The 21,363-nt window shown below is 41.6% G+C and overlaps 1 protein-coding gene across 1 annotated transcript; it reads right to left on the reverse strand.

Moving 5' to 3' along the window:
* Positions 1–2,268: 2,268 nt before the first annotated feature.
* On the reverse strand, positions 2,269–20,755 carry LOC104956929 (serine/threonine-protein kinase WNK3-like). Its single transcript, XM_010784509.1, has 8 exons — positions 20,582–20,755; positions 20,192–20,412; positions 19,563–19,720; positions 19,147–19,235; positions 18,804–19,023; positions 18,225–18,536; positions 16,264–16,374; positions 2,269–2,277 (listed from the first exon to the last, which is right to left on the reverse strand). Exons 1-8 carry the CDS (start codon positions 20,701–20,703, stop codon positions 2,269–2,271), a joined length of 1,242 nt encoding a protein of 413 aa, XP_010782811.1. The 5' UTR covers positions 20,704–20,755.
* Positions 20,756–21,363: the final 608 nt, after the last annotated feature.

A 21,363-nucleotide genomic window follows, 5' to 3' on the forward strand; every position in this document is an offset into this window, starting at 1 on the left:
GTATAAGCTGTAAAGAATTCCTGTAAGAGGGGGGGCGTCACTCTTAAATGTTGGTTGTCTGTTCCTGGAAAATAGGAGGGGACCACTGAATTCTGCTATCTTATGTATCTCATCTCACAATGTTTTTATTTTAGTTGATTTTCTTAAGATAGTTAAATTGGCGCATCATACACTGATTCAAAATACCTATGCATGTTTCTTGTGTTGCAGGGGTTTACTGAGGTAAGTCATCAGAAAAACAGATCGTTCAATAAAAGCTTGAGAAAAGTCCGGTTGTGTCTGTTTCTAACAGTGGATATAAGGAAAATGGTAGGACATGGTGGAGGAAAGAGAGACGGAAACTGTGCTCTACAGCTGTGGGCTCACGTTCATTTTTCATCTGTAAAATAAGATTAAAGGAGCAGAGGAGACAGACAGGGGAGAAGGCTGGGAGGGTCCACCGCGCCACGGACAGCGGCCAATCACAGAGCACTGGAAGAACTGCCTGACAGTCGAATAGGTGAGTGGGACCAGAAGAGGAGGAGACCGTGGGACTGACGGGTGAGCGAAGTTTGGATGGAGCGGAGGTGGAGGAGAGGGTGGATAGAGGCCCGATTCTCATGGCACTGACCAGGGAGCCCACAGGCACGGGAGTCCTGGAAACCTGATGGCAGAGAGGAGGAGGTACAGGAGCAGGAGGGGGAAGGCCAACAAACAGGAGGGAGAGGACACACCCCCCGCCGACTCCCCCTCCAGGCATCAGGAGGAGAAGCAACAGGAGGAGAGGCGGAGGAAAAACGAGGAGGCACGAGGAGGTTTGAGGGAGCAGCCAGGAGGGAGAACCCAGTCAGACAGTTTTGTGTCTCCATGCGCATCCTTATCAACCGACACTGGCCAGAAGTTTGAGCGGAGAGGTTCTTCAGACAAGAGGTGGAGATTGTGGACGCGTGAGGAGAGCCCAGAGGGCCCCACACGGCCCCCACCGGGGCTGCGCACCTAGACTCATTTCAACCACGCAGTGCCCAGCAGCGAAGGGGGCTTGCCTGCCTTCCTTGTGCTGCATCGGAACGACCCGTCCTGCCAGGCTCAGCAGGGCGGGCAAGAGAATCTCTCCACACTCGCCAGAGTGGGAAGGAGAGGACGTGGCTGGAGAAGAGGGCAGAGATGAAGGCTGTGGCACCTCTCCTGAGGCAGGTTTCCTCAAGTTTGAATTGACTGGGCAGAGGGAGCCTTCAAAAACAGTGTATAAAGCTCTGGAGGAGACTGGGTGGAGGTGGCTTGGCGCGGGTACTCCGTAGGAACTGTTATCTTATTTAATATGAAAGTATGATTATTTATTCTGCATACACGCCGCAATTCCTTAATCATAATACAATCCATCCACTTAAGTAAGTATACAACTTATTTATATAGCACCCTTTCAACCAGATGTCAAAGTGGCTTTACATACAGTACCGACAATGCCAATGTAGAGGGCTGAATTATAATGGCCGCTGCCGGAAGCACTAATTAGGCACCCGGGAATATAATATAGCTGTAAAAAGGAATTGTCCCTGTGGTATTGTATTTTGACCTGAATTTAGTTAAATTGGTTCGTTTATCAACGCTACAACATAGCTTTGTGAGTCGGGTTGTCGTTTTTGGTGTGAAAGCAAACGCTGTTGCTGCGGAGCGCGCGCGAGCAGGCTCCGTGAGGGGGCGCTCTTCAGTATCAGCTATCGGCCACCTAACATTCGCCATTATGTTTTTAGTACCGCGGTAAAGCGGCAAGCGGCCGGGGAAAAAAATCTTCAAATAAGAAGTCACCGAGGAGTAAAGAAGGAGGGACGGGGGGCATGAGAAGAAGAATGAGAGAAAGTTTCGGCCAGCTTGTCGGATGGGTTGGCTTTCTAGTGTGCGGAGTGACGGTCCTAAAACCCTTTTATCAGCTGTCATTAGGATTATGATTCGAATTTAAAAGTAGCGGTAGAATGTGGAGATATCGGCGAACAACGTGATTTATCAACAGTCTGTTTCACAGATTTTATCCAGCTTTTTCCCAAACCTCGGGAGAAATCAATTGCTTTTGTCGAGGGACAGGCTTATTCCTGGTTGTTATGACGCGTTCACGCACCTCTCAATATGATGCCATGTAAACAAGGTCTTCTCTCGGTCGTGTCTGTACATGCATGCCGACTATGCTGACAAGTAAGTGAAGGAGTAGAAATATAAAGGTATTGGCTATAGGGAAATGTGCCCAGCAGTTTAGGAGATGAAGGTTTCTAATATATTTACTACATAGCATTACTTCTAACTGTCCTAATGGACAGAAGCAGGAAGAGCATTATACAATTATTTTATGCATATACTCATAATAATAGCAGAATTTTTTAAAAAGACACAATATAATGTTTTTAATAAACAATATTGAAGATTGAGGGAAATGAGAAGAACTGATGATTCAAAGTGTGTAAAGTATTAATGTAGTAGTGATAATTACTATTGCAACAAATGTGTTCCATTTTCTTCATTATAAGTGATTTCTGTTGGTGCGAGAATGCTCCGGGCCAATGGTTACCAATGTGGGGCAGGTATAGAATTCCACCGGCCGGAAGGGCAGTTGGCATTTTACCCTTATGTCTGTCTACCCTGTACATACGACGATACCAACATATATCCATGTAGAATAAAAAGGCATAAAACACGCAATTAAAAGATAGGATAAGCAGGGCAATGAAAAACAGCTACAAACTCACCTCCTCCGAAGCCCCAAAATCCTGTCGGAAAAGGTGAGTCTTTAGCTGCCCCTTAAAGATCTCTACTGAGACAGAGGCTAAAGAATAGAGAGTGTGTAAACAGCCCTGAGAAGTAAATGGAAAAACTGTATGTCATCAATTTATTTAAATGAATGATCTTTTGAGAAATGTAAGCACAACAACGTTGCTCTTTTCAGGTAAATTATATTGTATTTGTCTCTGGAAATCTCGGTGGTTGTCTGCTTGCTATTTGTAACCTGAGGCTGCAGTTGACTGGAGACGGGGGTGAGAAGCAGGAGCATGGCTGGTAGTAAAGTGACAGCACACAGCCAGAGTGGAGACTCTGCCTTTTCTGGGGCTGTTGGCTGCCAGCGCTAATTGCTGTGATAGAGTATCGTACTCAAAACCTCATCTTCTGCTATAGCTTGGATTGTATTACATTATTTGTGAAACCTAAAGGAAATGTTCATTTTAGGCATTGCATACATTTGTTTGAGATGAAGTGCTTTAAATCCGGAAAGGGAGTGTTCTCCACTCTTGAGAACATAACAGCTTGAGTGCTGAAAAAGTTCTCATATGACTGGAAATTGCTTTTTGTAGAAGCACATTTTTTCATTAATCAAGCAGTCCAGTTTGAATGTCAAGCGTTCTTATTATAAAGTGTATTGTCCAAATGAAGTCGCTACTAGGCTAGTTTACCAAGCACTATGGAGCCGGGGCTAAAGTACATGTCCCAGTCCACTCTTGTCCATTGTGTAACATAATGAGGTCTGAAATGGAAAGAGTAATGTGAAAGGGAAGCTCTGAATGAGATGCATTTTGTGAACACAGAGCAAATATGAACAATGTATCAAATGAACACCAAACATTGCTGTAAGAAACTCTTTGTCATGCATTGACATTGGCAGTGGGAGGAAAATAATGAACATGGTGAATGTCTAACACCAGAGCTCTGTCAGTCTTAGCAGAATGTAGTCGACTGTATTTATTATGATGAGAAATGATGGGGGACATTGTATGATGGTGTAAATCCAACATGCTGTGGGAGACACACTTGTGGAGGAGAGAAGAAATGCATCCCTCTGACTCTTGGCCTCACAATAGAGAGCAGTGTTATGATAAGCCATCTGATTTGACTGCTAGCTTTGTGCAAGAAAAGTCAGTCATGTGGTTTTGGAGCTAATTCCAAATCATGAGCCTTTACTAATCCTTGAGATCAAGCAGCAGACCGGCCCCCCATCACCTTTTCAGTTTTTTACTCCTAAAATCAGCTTCACAGGAAATTGGACTCTTGTGTATCTCATACTGCCACAGCTCCTTTTAATTCCCATTGAAATACTTGATGTGGGATTTTTTTCAGGAGAAAAAGTTGCCTGTTTCACCTTTTTAAAGGTCACCTATTATGCAAAATCCACTTTTTCATGTATTTTATATGTAAACATGTGTCCCCTCTGTGTAAAGAGATTCTGAAAGGTTCAGGAAAAAATGGATCAGGACAAAAAGAGAGGGGGTCTTTTTTCCTGAACCTTTCAGAATCTCTTTACACAGAGGGGACACATGTTTACATATAAAATACATGAAAAAGTGGATTTTGCATAATAGGTGACCTTTAAANAAACCATTGTTCAACAGTAAACCTGGGTTATAGAAATTTGAGTCGTACAAAGTACTCATGTTACCCCTGACTTTTTGTAAATTTTTTGATTTAATAGGTAATCTGAAAGGCCCAAAATTTTGTTTATTATTTGTGACTTTACGACTAACTATATCCTTTAGTTAATACCTGAACCAGGTCTTTCCCGTTAGATAAAAGGGGGACTTATTGGACAATTTGTACTTAGGGTACCAAACTTTACTTTTTTTTCCTTCCGATCAACACTAACATTAGAACCCAATTTTCATCAAAAAACCCCGTTCCTTTGAACTTTTAATGTAAAAAGACTCCCTCCACAAAATATGTCGTTAAACATATCTAGGTACCTTACAGAACTTATCGACCATAGTAAAGTGGTACTGTAGGAATTAAGTCATGTTGGTAGAAAAGAAAGATTTCAGACACCAGAGTGATTTTCCATTTTTTTTTCTAATGACCCCGACTGCCTTGAGAAAGTCCCATGACGTTCAGACACAACGTAAGCTCTCATTTTTCCTGTTGAATAAGTCATTCCGTACAGTTTTACAGTCCGATCCCGTATGAGTATCGTGGGTGGTTGGTTAGGAGGTAAGTATAAAAGAAGGTGAGCTTGTTGTTTTAGTTTACCTTAAGTTATAAAACTACAAAGAAACCTTATGTCGTATTCATTTGTAGTTTTCTCCGCACTATTCAAAATAATATCACAGTTACTGACTCTAAAACGGCTCAGGGGTGTGGTGTGTGTGTGTGGTGTGTGTGTGTGTGTGTGTGGTGGTGTGTGTGTGTGGGTGTGTGTGTCCCTGAAGTCTTTTAGACCCTTCGTGCACATTACTAATCCCCTCGTTTTAATTCGTCGGTCGTTAGGGTAAGACTTTTTATAGTTTATGGGTACACCGACCAAGTTTAGTCCCCAAAACATCTGGCCTCAATTATCCGATTTGGGTAAAAAGGCAGGGGTCCTCTCCGGTGTCTTCCTCTTTTTGGGACGGAGAACGAACCGAATACCAATTAGATATTAAAAATTTAATTCCCTTATAACGAGACTAATAATTTTGGCGGAGTCTTTCGAGTCAACCTCGAAGTTCAGCTTACCTAAGGGTTTCGTCTCTCCTTCCAATATCTTTGTTGTGATCTGACACTCCGTCCCTCTCACCTCCTCATTCTATTGGTGAAAATTAATCCGAGCATCCGATAGATAGATTAAAGTTACGTCGAGTTCGACCGTCTGGACAGCTCACGAATGTACTCTCCAGCACCTCACTGTCGATTTCGAGAGAAGTGACATTATCGTGTCCCCCTCTGATCACTCATCCCCGCAAAGGAAGTGTTTGCTCTTCCACTTGATGGGTAATGGTATTACTGAGTGTCAGCCGGAACGTATAACCACGACTATAAGTGACTTGACGATTGTCCAATATAAGTGAAAGTGGACCGACCGGTCATTTCTTACCCTTGTACACTAACATGTTCTCTTTGGGTCGTCTCGTACGACCACAGACTACTTTATATTTATCCGACTTAGCAATAGCACTAAGGAATTACACGACCCTCTTCAAGTAGGTGGTTGGTCGGTAAATAAAATGACACGTCGTTTTTAATAAATCACACAACGAAACAAATTAAAACTAAGGTGGGACCCGAGGCGAGACTCAATACTCTGGAGATAGTTAAATCAATAAAAAGAATTTTTAATTTAGTAAAACGCAGTAACCGATACTCCGTCACTTTTCTCCTCAATGTAGACTCGGGAGTTTTTGGGAGGTGGAGAAGTTGACGAAAGACTAAATCCGGTCCCGACTTCCGAGCGGCAGCGGTACCACTGTCCGTCTTTCTACTTGAACTCTGTCAAAGGGTTCCCTAACGGATGTCACAAAGGTGATTTAACCCACTTTATTTAATCTTGAACTAACAGGATAAATGTTTCCGGAAGAGTTCCTCACCCCTTGTACGTCTTTTCCTCAAGAACCCGCCGTCTAACACCTTCCTCCCCAAAGGAGGTAGGTCGAGTGTGGTATACTACAAGTCTTTGTTTTGTCGTGACGTTAGTCGCTTCTGGTTAGTCCTTTTTTTTTTCAACAGTTCTCCTGTGGATATAGAGCCACCGGTTAACGTCATTTCATGACAGTGGATACTTTTAGTTTGTATTTATGTCTTAGGATCAAGGGTGTACAATGACCGTTGTAAAAAATCTGTAATGGCCACCTCTTCACATACACTTCTACATGTAAAAGAAATAGTAAGTCTAGGTTGTAAATTTTATGGAATGGGAAGAGGAATCAGAGTTAAGATGTTTTAAAGTTTAACTGAGTTCGCCTTCACAACTCCGCAAAGGTAGTACGACGACCGCGTTTTGGTCTTCTACAGCATTCACGTTTACAACAGTCTGTTTAATGTGTGTACAATTTAATCGATATCCTGTGGAATTGGTTATCACTGAATGTGAAGTTAATGGCACCTATACGGATTCACTCGTTAACACACCAAATTCATGGTTCGTGTGTGTTGTAGAACGTTCCGCAACCCTAGGTTGGTGACTTGAAAAAATGTCGGCCAGAATTAGATACCCTTTCCGTTCTTGAGATTACAAAATATTGGTCGACATGATTAAACGCCAGTACAGGACGTGCGAGGTTGGGTCAGCGATGAAAGCAAAGATTGGTTTGGCTAATTAATATTGTTAAAGGACAAACAGTACCAAGGATCTGAAACACGGTTCCAAGTAATTCCTTTGCCGAGATCAAGTGTTTTATTGTTCCGTGTCAAGTGTTAATTTAGTGGCCGTCGTCTGAAAATTTTCGTCAAGTTTCTCTATTTATCTACGTTGTTACCTCCATACTTCTTCGTTTTTCTTCTTTGTTACTTAACCTGATGAAAACGTCGGACCATGGGACCGCTCGTGGTTGGTTTAGTAGTAACACCCTTATCCCAAAAGTTGTTGGGGAGAGATAGAGTATCGGTGAATTTTTGTTACAAAGTTGAATTCGACTCCGTTTCCGTCTACTTATAGAAACTTGACAAGTTTTATTTCTTTATTTTCTGTTCCAACACAATACTATTCATAAGAGGCGGAAGTGATTGCGTGCACAACACAGACTGACTGGCAGATTCATGGCAACATGGTGACCAAATGGCACGACAATGCCTGCAGTAATAAACTAAGCAGAATTCATGATTCCTTTTTCATATCATTTTCCTTTTCATATAAATATGAATCCATTTGATGATATTGTTTTAAGTATAGGTTGTGGTTTGTAATTTAATGACAGGCCGACTACTTTGTTGTTTGTTTCCAGTCAAGAGTTGCAAAAGTGCATTACAAAGTTTTTTTTTTACTTAGAGTTAAATAGTGAAGATGTTTAATCAAATATTATAATGGATATAAATTGGAATTTATAATTTAATTCAATACAGGGAGTACAACAAATGTTAGCACCACTTTACCGTATCATTTATTACAGTAGCCCAGCATTAAAAGAGCTACATTGTGATATTACCATTTGTTTCTTTGAATGTCCTGACTCATTTGCATCTAAATGTATTGGAACGTGTGTCCATCCCAAAGCAGCTCCTGCTGTTTTGTGCAGATTACTGATAGGGCTATCATCTTTGATTCTCACTGAGGAAGGATTCAGCAGAAGAGCTCATTCCACCATCACGCTGAGCTGCAATTGGTTTAACTTTAACTGTTGTAACGGACCAAGGCTAACAGACTTTACTATCGCCAAAACCCATCAGGAGTAGAAGTCAGAGATAAGGGCCGGAAAAACGAGTATACAGCCTCTTTTATTCTTTCATTGCCACTGTTTCCTGCTGTTACAGTGTTTTAGATAAGTCCTGCAGAGCCAGCAGAGAGCTGAGAAGAAAATGAAACATTTAGTTCTGCTGGTGAAGTTTTATAGGAAGCGAGCATTCTTTCTGAATGTTTGTCTGTGCCTCTTACGGCTGCTGTTGTTCCCTTTAAACATACATGTAGGTCCTAATTAGACAGTTGTACTTTAAAATGTTAAATATACACCTCTAATTGAATAAAGCATTGCCTGTTTAAAAAAGCTTTTGGAAATGTCATGTTATATAGTTCGGCATACATCAATAAGCTGTGTACGAGACAGAAATGACTAGTGTTGCAGATTTCGGGAAATGTGAAACAGAAATATCTATTTGACTAGGATATACATGTGTGGTACTTCCCTAACCTTCATACTGTAAAGGCGCCATCGCATCACAAGTCCTGTTACCATTACCACGTGGTGCAGCACGTTTTTTGGATTGGTCAGATTGGATGGATACAGTCAAATAAATTACAGTCTTTAGGTTTCTCCACAGATTTTAAACCGGTTTTACTCCAGACCTCAGTAAGTTCCATGGTCACTAGACGCTCAGACTCTTTTTTAAGCCACTGCAGCATTGACTTTGTGTCCTGAAAGATTAATGCGTACTACGTGCTAAGGGGAATCAGTGTTTACTTAAAAAACCCTCTGCATTGAGCCTTTTTCTCAGTAATATTGGTAACACCGCAACCATCATCCCCTTGTTTGTTGGAACAGTATAAGACAGCTCTTGGTTTTCTCATGTCCTTCAGACCAACTTTCTATTATTTTGTACAGAATACAAAGAATATGTTGGTCTTGTGCTGTCAGGTAACCAGCTGCCATATGCCCTTCATTTAGAAGAGGCATCTTTCTAGCTGTTCCACCAAGAAGGTCTAATTAATGAAGCGTTGCAGATTGTTCTCTTTCTGACAGGTTCTCCATCTCAGCAGAGAGACGCAGTTAGAGTGCCCATTTGGTCCTAATGAAACTCTAGTAAACAGTCCTTGTCGGTACAAACATTTGTATACCCTTCACGAGATGAGCGCCAATTACACGTCCATCTCAGCGTCTTTAGAACTTATAGTTTCAGTTTTGTCAGGGTTGTCCTGTCAACTGTGGCAGTATAAAAGTGTATAGTGTTCGTTATTGTTAAATTAAAATGTTTGGCATTTTTCTGCTTTTCATAGCAAAAATAATAAATAAGGCACAGAGGGAGTTAGAATTGGTTTTAACTGGTTTCTTCTATATGTTGGGGGAATATGATGATTCTAAACAAATTCTGTATTTATTTTTAACTTTCTTAACTTCTTTCACATCCTTACTGTTGAAATATGGCTCAGGCTCCTCTTGTTTACAAAGAATGTAGTCATTTACTTCTAGCATTGATTATGGGGTTCACATCACTCAACTTGAGTGGTATTCAAACTCTGCATTGATTTACTCTGGAGACTTCAGGGAAGCTCTGCTCTTTACTTAGTTTAATCAGTGAATCCATGCCTTTGTTTCCCTCTTGTAACATAATGGGTACAAATTATTCTGAGGATCTGAATCTGCAATTAAACCACTTCTCAAGACTGTGACGTGCCTGTGGATAGTGTAATTAATGGGTAAGGCACTGAAGATTGAAGAGGTTCAGTCAGGAGCTCGTGGCTCGTTCCATTCCTTGCGTGCTATATACTGGCTGAGATGTGTTGCAATGGCTGAAACAGGAAAGCCTTTAGTCTGAAAAAGATACTTACTTTTATGTAAACTACCTTGTACTAGGGGCGGTTTGGGTTGCCTACAGGGATGATATTGATGTTGATTCGCAGCAAAGGAGCCAGGCTACCCTTACAAAAATGTAATATGTTGATTGCACTTAAACACATTGCATTTTACAAGTTGTTTTTTCATCTACTCTCATATGCATATGTTATTGGGAGAAGTAGGGCAGTGCGTGACCGCAGAGTTGGTTTGCTTGGTTAGCATTAAAAGCTAAACTGTTTTTCCAAAAACATTGCAATGTCTGTTTGAACTTGATGAAATGTTGTAAACTTGTTTTTAAAAAAGAAAGAAAAGAATGATCAAAGAGGGATTTGGAAGGGGGAGACAGAGGTTATGAAAAGGGTAGATGGTCCGCAGGTCGGAGTGGGGACTACGGTGGCCCTGAAGTGCAAGACACTACAGTACAGCATTCTCTGGCTGGCTCTGTCCAATCACAAACAAGAAGTGTTCTCCCTAAAGGAATACCCTTTCCGTCCAATGTGAAATGCTGTGTTGTTTTGTGAAATGCTGTGGCGTTTTGTGAAATGCTGTGGCGTTTTGTGAAATGCTGCTGCGTTTTGTGAAATGCTGTGGCGCTTTCTGAAATGCTGTGCCGTTTTCTGAAATGCTGTGGCGTTTTCAGAAATGCTGTTGGGTTTTGTGAAATGCTGCAGCGTTTTGTGAAAAGCTNCAAATATCTCTCAGAGGGGCGTGGGGAGTGGCTCCTTATTTTCATCTAAAGTAACAGACAGAGAATCAGAACTTTTGACACAGGGCTGAAACAGAGGGGATTATGGGATGCTACAATGACCTCTTTGGTATTTGGAGCCAAACACTTCAGAGACATGTTTTGTATATATCTGAGAATTATAATATATTGATGAGAAACAGTATAATAGGAGACCTTTAATGTTTTAATTCATATATTTTGTGACCAGACGGCATGCTTTCATGACCCCAGCAAAGGCACTGCATTGTATTTATCCTTGGCTTACGAGTGTGAGTAAATCTGCTCTGGTAAAGCTTTTTTGAAAATGAAAAGACAGAAGGCATAATCTGATTTACTCACCCATATTGAATCTGCAAAATCAAATTGTCTCCACAATTGCATTGGGTCAAAGCAAATCTCATGTAAAAATCATTTTTTTTATGGTTATTTATTTTTGAAGTTGGAGGACATTTTCAGCTACTTTACTCAGACAATACTGACACCATTTGAAACACTCTTTGCACATATTCTGTCTAGTTGGAATTGTTAGACAGATTGGAAGACAGCCTTTAACAATATAAACAGGCTGAGATTTGGACACCCAGAGCAACAGTAATATAAAAATGCAGAGAGAGAGAGAGAGAGAGAGAGAGAGAGAGAGAGAGAGAGAATTACCATGGCATCCACCCAGAGAGCAGTTGTGTAGCTAACGCTGAGAGGCACCAGTCCTCACACATACATACATACATACATACATACATACACACACACGACACAGTGGCCTGGCCACAAGCCTATAGATTGATCCAGCTCCACATACGGTGCAACATTCTAGTCACTCGGATCACGTGATCTGTCCTACACGGGTTAAATGCTAAGTGGCACTAGAGTGGACAAAAGTCACGACAATAGGAACAGTTATATATGATGGTGTGCTTAATGTAAGCATTTATTTGTCCTGCTGTTCAACAACACACACTCAGTGGATGTATTCCAATTAGGGCTGCACCTAATGATTAAATTCATTTTTGATTAGCTGCCATTTATCTTCAAGAATTATCAAATGATCCTTCGGTCTATACCATGTCAGACAATTAATTATATTACGCTTTGGTTTATTGTCTAAAAGTCAACAACATGCACTGGAGTACTGAATGTTTCATAATGCAAGAACAGTCTGCTCAGTGCTTAATGGTGAAACACAGGCCTGTACATGATGAGCCGATGCACTACTTAATGCTTTATCCACTGTCCTCTGAGACTGCAGCCGGTGAGCACGTCGCTCTTCTTCTCCTGTGTCACCAAAGAGAAGGAAGCCGGGGGGATTATTGGTCCAAATGCAGCTTGAAAGATTGTGTAATTGGGAGGCATGTGGCGCAGTGGATAGAGCCTTGGTGTTGGGATCAGGGGGTCACAGGTCACTTTACCCCAAATTGCTCCTGTGGGGATTGTCCACAGTATTGAGTGGACAATCCTGTGGGGATTGTCCACAGTATTGAGTATGTAATTCGCTTTGGATAAAAGCGTCTAACAAGTAACATGTAATGTAATGTAATTTAAGTTCACAGTGCGGCTACATCTCTCTCCTTTCCTGCCTGTTTCCCTGTGAATGCCACACCTGAAAGGGCAGCCATATATCTCCCCTGTTACGGCTTCAGGCGTGTACTTTACCGTCCGTCTACCTCAGTGAATGTGTTTGTATGTGTCTTGGACATGTATTACATTCCTGTGTGCAAGCTGTCCATCTGTGTCAACATATGCCACTGTATGTGTCTGCCTGTCACCCTGTCTCCCTTCCTCTCTCACCCTCCCTCCCTCCATCACTTTTTGTCTGTGTGAGTGAGCATGCAGAGTGATCCAGGGAGTTAAATACAGGGGGTGCCTGTAAGGCTGGAACAAAAACCCTGCACAGGCAGCACAACTCGGGCGGCAGAAACCAGACCGGTTCAACCCAGTCATCCCAGACTGGTCCAACTCGCCTCTCTCGCAGGACTTCACACACGAGGGCAGCGGTCGAGTCTGCGGCGCTGATGAATACCACTTAAAATATTTGTTTTACCATGCATTGTTGTTAGGACTGTGTATTGGCAAAAATTACGTCATGTATCGAGATACAGGGCTTAAGAATATATCACAATACTATAAGAGAGGAGATATATTGCAATTGTTTTAGGAATAATATCATAGTATAAAGAACAAATAAAAAAATGTTTAGACAATCAGAAGAGTGGCATCTGCATTTATTGAAGTCCATGATACATCCTGCATCATAAGACTTTTTGTGATATCTGCCCAAAGGAATTAACATTTGTTTTTTATTTTAGAAAATGATGTGCATGCAGAATTGCTTTAACTAATTAATGAACTACAAAAAATACAAACATTTGTATGTGTACATGTTGTATACATGTACACATACAAATGTTTTTATTTTTTGTAGTTATGAAAGACACTGTATATAATCGATATATAATATATCGATACTTAAAGGTGGGGTAGGTAAGTTTGAGAAACCGGCTCGAGATACACGTTTTGTTATATTCCATGGAATGCTCTTAACATCCGATAGCAATGAATATCTTAAGTGCTTTGACAAAAAATCCATAAAAAATGTCATCTGTGGAAAACGTAGTACTGTAAAAAGCACGACCAATCATTTTAGCCGGCCCGGCTAAAGTAACTGGATGGCCTACCTGCCTGTCAGCCTTCCATCTGTGCACAAACTTATCTCGTGCCCTCATTGGTCATGTGCGCGTTCGTGTGTGTTGGAGGAGGGGCTCTGTAAGGAAGAGGCAGATTTGATCCGGTTGTGTATTTTCAAATTCTTGCACACTCAAGCTGGTTTCTCCAAAATTACCTACCCCACCTTTTAAGTATTGAAATGTTTTGTAATTTTGTTGTATTGTTTTAGAGCCTTTTGTATTTATGATATGCAGATGAATGCCAGTTAAGGATGTTGCCTGCTACAATCACCGTGCCATGTTTCTCAGTAAAAAGGCTCATCCGTACTAAGGCCATCAGAGCACTTATATGGTTGTATCAACATTATAGTGCAGTGTGCAGTCCCTGTGAAATAGAGTCCAGACCTTTTGTTCATCTGTATAGAGTCGAGACCCCTGGACTGACAGTTGACTTCAGGATAAACAGGATTGTTTCTGGACTTTGACAGCTGCTTGTCTCATGTTAAAAATATTGTCCATATTCCTAAACCTTGATAATAAAGCGTTGAAATTATTCTAGAGAAAAATATCATTTGCAAAAAAAATAAAAATAGAAAATGTAAGTATTACAAAAAGGTATTTTTTCTGGTCATCGTTCTTCCTGATACAAATGCCATTTGATCTGGGCCAGGTAGAGCAAAGACAGACTATTGATGGCTGATCGAAATTGGGAGAGTCAAAATGAAATGGACCATAGCTGAACTGGGTAGACCCGGATGGGATTGATCCAACCAAACTGACCAGACACATGGCTCAACCGCGGCATCGACGGTTGGCAAATATCCCTCGGGATGTATCCCCATTACGTAACCCACAGAGGAGATTCAATTGCTATTGAATGTTTGAGACAGAATCTAATTAGCCCAGCAGTCAATGCAAGTGTCATGTGGTAATCAATACATCTGAATCACTTATGATCACAATATTATGACATGATGATGATTATCTAAGGGAAGAGGTTAAGAAAGGGAAGAACTCTGACTAAGATTTATAAGGTAGCGTTGATGTCAATTAAAAAAAGACCTTTGCACATACAGTATGAGGAGCAGAATTCAGTACATGGAAATATGAAGTTTACCTCCTGCTAACAAGAGGTCACATAAAAAGAAAGGCAGTGCAGTGAATCTGCAGTCTGATTTATCTGTGAAAGTTAATGAACTTGGCCCAATAGCCTGGGGTTCTAATCTGGCGTGTGGGCCAGCCCTTTTACAGCAATCTATCTTGTTAGTGTGAGCTGTTGTAGCTTACAGTAATCTATTCCTAGCTAACCGCCAACACCCGATTTTCAAGCACCGACGTGCTTATTCCCACACTACAGAGTCATGCAAACTATAAATGTACTCATTCATTTACACATGACTACGTAGAACAATATTTATGCATTCCTTTGTGTTTATATTGCCCTAAAATAGCATTTTTTGTATCCAACTCTAACTGAGGCAAGTTCAGACCTTTCAGACAAGAATGTAACCAGGGAAGCCAGTTCATCTTCAGTCGGTATGATATCTGACACTCATGCTGTGTTTGCCAAAATAGATGTTTTAGGGCTCACATGCTTTGGCATTCATGACCCCAGCTTCTTAACCACCCATCACATGTGCCCTGTAAGCCATATCCTGTCCATTTACCTGGTGCTTTATGAAGCTACTTAACCTGAAGCTTGACCTTTTGCATTGGTAGATGTCTGATCCATAAAAATCACATGGTACACTAACAGGTCTTACAAGTTACAGTGCTCAGGTCCCTGTAAAGGAGGTGCCAGCATCACATGACCAACTGACATGCAGGTGTGGATAAATCACAGAAACACCCGACACATATTGTGTGATAATAACCCGCAGGAAGTACTGCATTTGTGAACTGTCTAATGTTCTATGTTTGTGAGGCTGTCTCAAAGGTGGTGAAGGGATCATGGTAGTTTATCTACTAACTGTGGCTAGTGGCAAGTTAAGAAAGAACGTATCACTAAAGTGCAGTCTGACACAACAAACCACCAGCTACAGTTACAAAAAAACGCAGAATCAACATAGCTCTGACTCATTCTTGGGTTGCATCATATTTGTCAGCTGCCCAGCAACATAGGTATTTATTTTACCGTGTGTGTGACAACAATAGCTTTACTGTGTATCATGCCGTAACAAAACTTGATGTGACGGCAACAGATGTGTATAGGTCAAATGTAAGGTCCAGTGTAAAGATGGCATAGCCAGAGAAAGGGAGGGGGGGGGCAAAGTGGCCATTGGCCCCCCACACTTTGTCCCCTATGCCCTATTCGACACCGATTTGGGTGATCGTGTCTAAGCGAAGTCGCTGAAAGGAAACTGTAGGAAGTGGGCAAGTGGCCCCCATTGGCCCCTAAACTTAACGACCCTTTAACAATTTGATGTTGCGGCTGGTGTAATTATTCATTTTACAATCAGCAATCAACCCCTCAGACATACGCATTAGTTAATAGGGGTGGCTAAACAGGAAGTATATACTGTATAGTATATAAATGTAATTGAATGGATCTCCCTCATATCTTATCCAGTGATCTGAGTCAGTATCAGTTTGGGTAGCTGTGCATCCTGGTGTTTACCTCATAAGGTTGCTGACCATGCTGATTCAGGAGAAGAAGGATCTATGCCTATTTGTCTTTCTGTTGCTTCATCATTTCAATTCATCTCAAGTGAAGAAATAAATAACAATTTGTTTGTCAGATCTGTTTTTGTGAGTTGCTGTTGAAAAAAAGTTGAGTAAATGATTAGGCCTCCTAGCAGCACTAGTTGTGTGTGGGTGTTTTAGCAGACTTGCACTTGGAGTGAGGACTTTTTTTGTTGTTGCGCCTCTTTTTGTATGGGTGTGCGTGTGAGAGTTTGCTGAATGGGAAGTTAGTTTGTGTGAGTCTGTCTAGACATAATCTGAACAACTGAACTCTTTGTGACCTTTTACCAACCCAAGGGCTGTCTGACTCCACACTCGGGGAGACACGATAGATGCTGAGGATGCAGCAGGCAGGGACACAGACCAGCACTCTGTCAGACTCTGAGGCAGACGGCCGCTCTGACTGAGGAGCGAGACGGAGGACAGGAACACCCTTACACAGGCAGTAGTCCCTGACGATATACAAAAAAACAAGACATGTAGATACGGGTAAACATACCATAGAGACAGACAGCATTGAGCATGATCAGACACATTTGCAAACTAGAGATAAAACCGTATACATATTTACTATCATAATTATAGTGACTAGAATGATCACGGTACTGTTGTTAACATTTGTTGGGTGCGTATTGCTTACTTCCATTGATGCTGAACTTTAGTTATCATGAGATTCTTTTTCGAAAGGTTTTAATGATGATCGAAATTTGAAACAGGAAGTGTCATCTCTACGGCACACAGTCAGGTTATCAACAGATGAATAAACATGCAAATAGTAACATGAGGTAGTTATTAGTGTTGAAGGAATGAGAGAAGCGACATAGCCTGGGTAACTTATTCTTAGCCTTAACAGTACAATGAGGAGCAGCCTTTTTGTTGATGCTATGTCCCTGTTGAGAGGGGAAGGAGATTACTTCCAAAAAAGGACACTTGTTACCAGTATAGAGACAGAGAGGAAAAGATTTCTGAGAAGATAAAAAAACAGACACAGGGGAAGAGAAGCAGAGGAACAAAAACCAGTGTATGCTAGACACATAATATATAATATAATACATAACACGTGGAGATAGATGTAGCAACAGATAAACTGCATTCCATGAAACTCTGTTTATTTGTGGCCAAGCATCTGCAGTACACCGCCTCCCTTTGGGGAGCTGTGTGTGCAGCAAAAAGCTCAATATCAATAGAATCGATCAGTGGAAAGCCAGTGTGCAATGTTGGGATGATTTCTATTTATAGGTGGGTCTGTTTGTGACATAACAATGGCTGCCATCCGACTCTCTGGCAATTATCGAGTCAGACAAAGTCTTTATTTTTATTTCCTTTATTTCCTTTTCTAATTGAAGGTAGCTGATTTATAAATGTAAATACATGGCATTGAACTGTACCTTTTTCTTGAATTCAAACTCTTCCGCACAATCGAGGGGAACACATTTCCTCACAGTTCAAAAGGTCAACAATAAAGACCACAGATCTGAAGTGCTTTGTTGTTCGCACACATTTAAAAAAGCAGACTAGAACAGATGTTTGTGGCAAGTCTTAAACTATATATAATATCAAGTCAACAGGAAATTGTACTTATGAATAAGCATGTAGTGTGCTGATGATACAATATTGAAGAATCAAGCACAAGTGCAAAATCAAAACATTTTACAGTAGAGAAAAGTGGCCCATTAAATCAGTGTGTATTTTAAGACTTGCCACAAACATCTGTTCTAGTCTGCTTTTTTAAATGTGTGCGAACAACAAAGCACTTCAGATCTGTGGTCTTTATTGTTGACCTTTTGAANAATATTATTGGTTTTATATTTGAGTCCAAACAAAGATAGATGTAATAATTTCCAAAATTCACACACAACAGGGTGATCTTCCACTAATGTTACAGTGCCAAATGTGATTACATTTAATAACCACAAGAACAAAAAAAGGTTAATATACTAATTAAAAACACTTTTATGTAAATACTTCGCTTGGCACTCCATTAAGAAGTCCTCAATTTCATACCAAAATCCACTTTAAAAAAGGAACAATCGCCAGATTCAAGAATTTTTAAATTGCTGGCGAAAATCCCCCCAGAAATTTGAAGAAAGTGCCAGTAATTAAAACTAAAGATTTATATAAAGACATTTTATTTTTTAAACTCAAATCTTTATTCAGAAACAGAAACTTTGAATGTCAAGAAGATTACATCAGGTGCAGCCCTTCTCATGCAAGCACAACTGGCAATTTAATTTCATCTTAAAAGGGGCATACTCTACCTGGCAAACCAAGGGCTGTCCCACTGAAAATGTGTTGCTGCCTGACATGCTGGTCCACTGACTCCTCTGACTCCTGCCCTCCTCCGGTCTGACCAGCTGCCCCTGGCCCCAGTGAGGACGGGCAGGATGGATGAGAAAAGCTGCAGGAGGTGACAGCGGCGTCTCTTTTTTCTTCTAGCTCCTGCTGCTGCTGCTGGAGGAGCTGCTGCTGTCGGCGCTCTCGTGACTTTTTGATCAGATTAACTCGATCCCGGATGGATTTACCCACAACCTTGGCATCACTCTCATGGAAGAATCCTGACTTCACCTGAGAGTGAGAGAGCGGGAAGGAGAGAGTGAGGGAGGGGGGGAGAGAGAGATATATATATATAAATGACTAGAGGTAGGCTGAGGGAATCTAGGTCAGAAGGAGGTGCCTTGGAATGGCTGATAAATGAGCTGAAGGATTTCCCTCAGCTGATCCTCCTGCAAGCTTTGAAGCATGAAAGCCTTTCCCCAGTCTACCTATCCCACACTGGGCCCTCACATACACTCCGGTTCTATTAGTCAGGTCTGATTTGTCCATGTGTCTCACCATCTCTAGAGCCACTTCCTCAGCGCTGTCGTTCTCCAGGTCATAGCTGAACTCGATGGCCTCGTTGTCTTTGTGCTTCCCCTTTAGCTTCTTAGGATCTTCCACCCATATCCGGAGAGCCAGACAGTCCTGGGTGTCCGAGTCCTCCTCTGCCAGCTCCACCCGGACCCCCGTGTCCTCCCCAAAGAACGCGTGGTTCAGGAGGTCTCGGACAGAGAGCCTGTCAAGGGAGAGACAACAAAAGTGGTGAAAGAGGCGCGAGCATGTTTTATGATCCAAGTCTGGAATTCTTCATGATGAGACAGCGCAGTCTGTCACGTTATCAAAGTCAAAGCCTGTTTACCTCTGGCTCTGATTCTGGCGTATGCAGCATTCAATGATCTCTTTGATCTCTGGGTCTTTCACTTTATGAAAGCTGGCTGGCTTTATACCCTGCAGGAAAAGAAAAGTGCAATTACTTCACAGGAAATTATGGATTTCTAAACAGATGCAACACAGTATTATTATTAAACTATTTGCAGATTTAGATTCAAGTGTAGGATTTATTTCAGATCATTTCAACTCAAAATGTTGTGAAAGAAATCAATATTCATAACTCGTAATTTTTTTGACAAAACAAAATATGACTATATGTACCTCAATAAAAGCTTTCAATATCAAAAAGGACATTTGTTACATTTAAATAAACAACTAAACTATGAGCTTATGCACATGTCATGTCTGAGTTTGTATGAGAGTAAGACAGTCAAAGGCACTCACACTTGTTACTTTGCGATAGATCTGAGCAGCATTCTGGCACTCAGAGTAGGGGTACTCTGAAGTGGCCATCTCCAGCATGCACATCCCAAAGGCGTAGACATCCACAGACTCATCGTAGTGCTCCTCGTACATCTCTGGAGCCATGAACTCCGGAGTTCCTGTTGTGGTACAGTGGTTCCCAGTCAATTACGAGCTGAAATGCTTCAAACTGTTTCACTTCTATCACTTTTACAATCTGTATTTACTCTCACACAACTCAATGTCCACAGAGCACTAATGCCCCAAAGTCGACGAAAGAAGGAAGACTCTGATAAGAATCTTCCTGCGATTGCCTTTGCTTCCTGAGTTAAACTTCATTGAGCTAAATGGTACTCATGGTGCATTGCTTAAGCTGGCTCACACAGACAACATCTCATCAGTGCTCTCTGTTTACATTAAGTGCCGCCCACATGGATTTTAAAGTGACTCTGTCAAGAATAATCAATACCTCCAGGGCGATGATTGCCTCTGTAACATTGCTGAATGCAGGGAAAAATACATTTAAAGGCCATGACTCAGTAGTTTGCTTATACAACCACTAAATTCCTTGCATTGTTCAGGGAAGTACGTGGTCCATTTCTGTAGCTTACCAATGACACTCTTAGCAAAGGAGGTCCGCATAAGAGTGGCCAGTCCCAGGTCTCCTATCTTGACCGAGCCTGTGGGGCCTGTTATGAAGATGTTGTCACACTTGAGGTCCCGGTGGACTATCGGAGGAGTCCTAGTGTGAAGGAAGTGAAGGCCCTTAAGGATTTGCCGACACCAGCTCCTCAGGACCTTGGGTTTCATCACCTTGAAGCGCTTCAGGTATCTGGTCAAAAAGAGACAAAGCAGGGTTTTGTAGTCAAACTAAAAAACACTAGCTGCTGCTTGGTGATGCCATGACATGTCTGAACATGTCAAACGTGTATTGGTATTATACCATTTTATGTCACAGTGAGCTGGAGCCGAAGAAATAGTTATAAGGAGGTTTGTCTTACGTTTTAAGTGTTCCTGAAGTCATGAGTTCAGTGACCAGTACGATGCACTTCTTGCCGCGGAGCGCTGACTCCCAGGAATCATAGAAGCGGACGATGTTGGGGTGCTGGAGCCCCTTCAGCATCTCCGCCTCCTCCTTGAAGCGCTGCTGCTCCGCCTTGGTCAGCTTGCGGTCCTGAAGTGAAAGGAAAACACAGAGTTATACGGCATGAACGTTAACTTTCCAAGAGCTTTAGAAATACTGTCTCTTATACACAGACTGTTGATTCCATCATTGCAAAAACTGCTTAATTTGTTTCCATAAGCTTTACGAGAACGATAAACACCACGAGGCTCCCTGACACTACACACCTATGACTATGAACTAACACCTGCTACCACTAGATGGTGCTAGCAATGAAGGGTTGCAGCCGTGCTGAGACAACACCCAAACCGTGGCTTAATAAAACACATTTCTACTGCATCTGCCACACATCCCCAGTATGGCGGACCAGTATGGCGGACCAGAATGGACGCGACAGACAGAAAACTAATTCTCTTGCATAATTAGCATCCCACAGGAAAAGGAACAGACACAGCCATGGACTTGTCCCTCTCTTAAAACACTGGTGCATTGGTTATTTATAAGATCTGTACATGTTATGCAGTAAAGGGTGTTCTGTTCAAGAACTTTTTTCGTACCATAAATATCTTCTGTGGGGTGTCCCACCTTCTTTTGACTTAATTGGTGACAAAGTTCTTTGTTCAATTATCCACCCTATTGGATTTTTTCATGGACAAAACA

The sequence above is a fragment of the Notothenia coriiceps genome, unplaced genomic scaffold (genome assembly GCF_000735185.1).
Source record: "Notothenia coriiceps isolate Sejong01 unplaced genomic scaffold, NC01 NC01_scaffold00026421, whole genome shotgun sequence".
NCBI classification, from domain to species: Eukaryota; Metazoa; Chordata; class Actinopteri; order Perciformes; family Nototheniidae; genus Notothenia; species Notothenia coriiceps.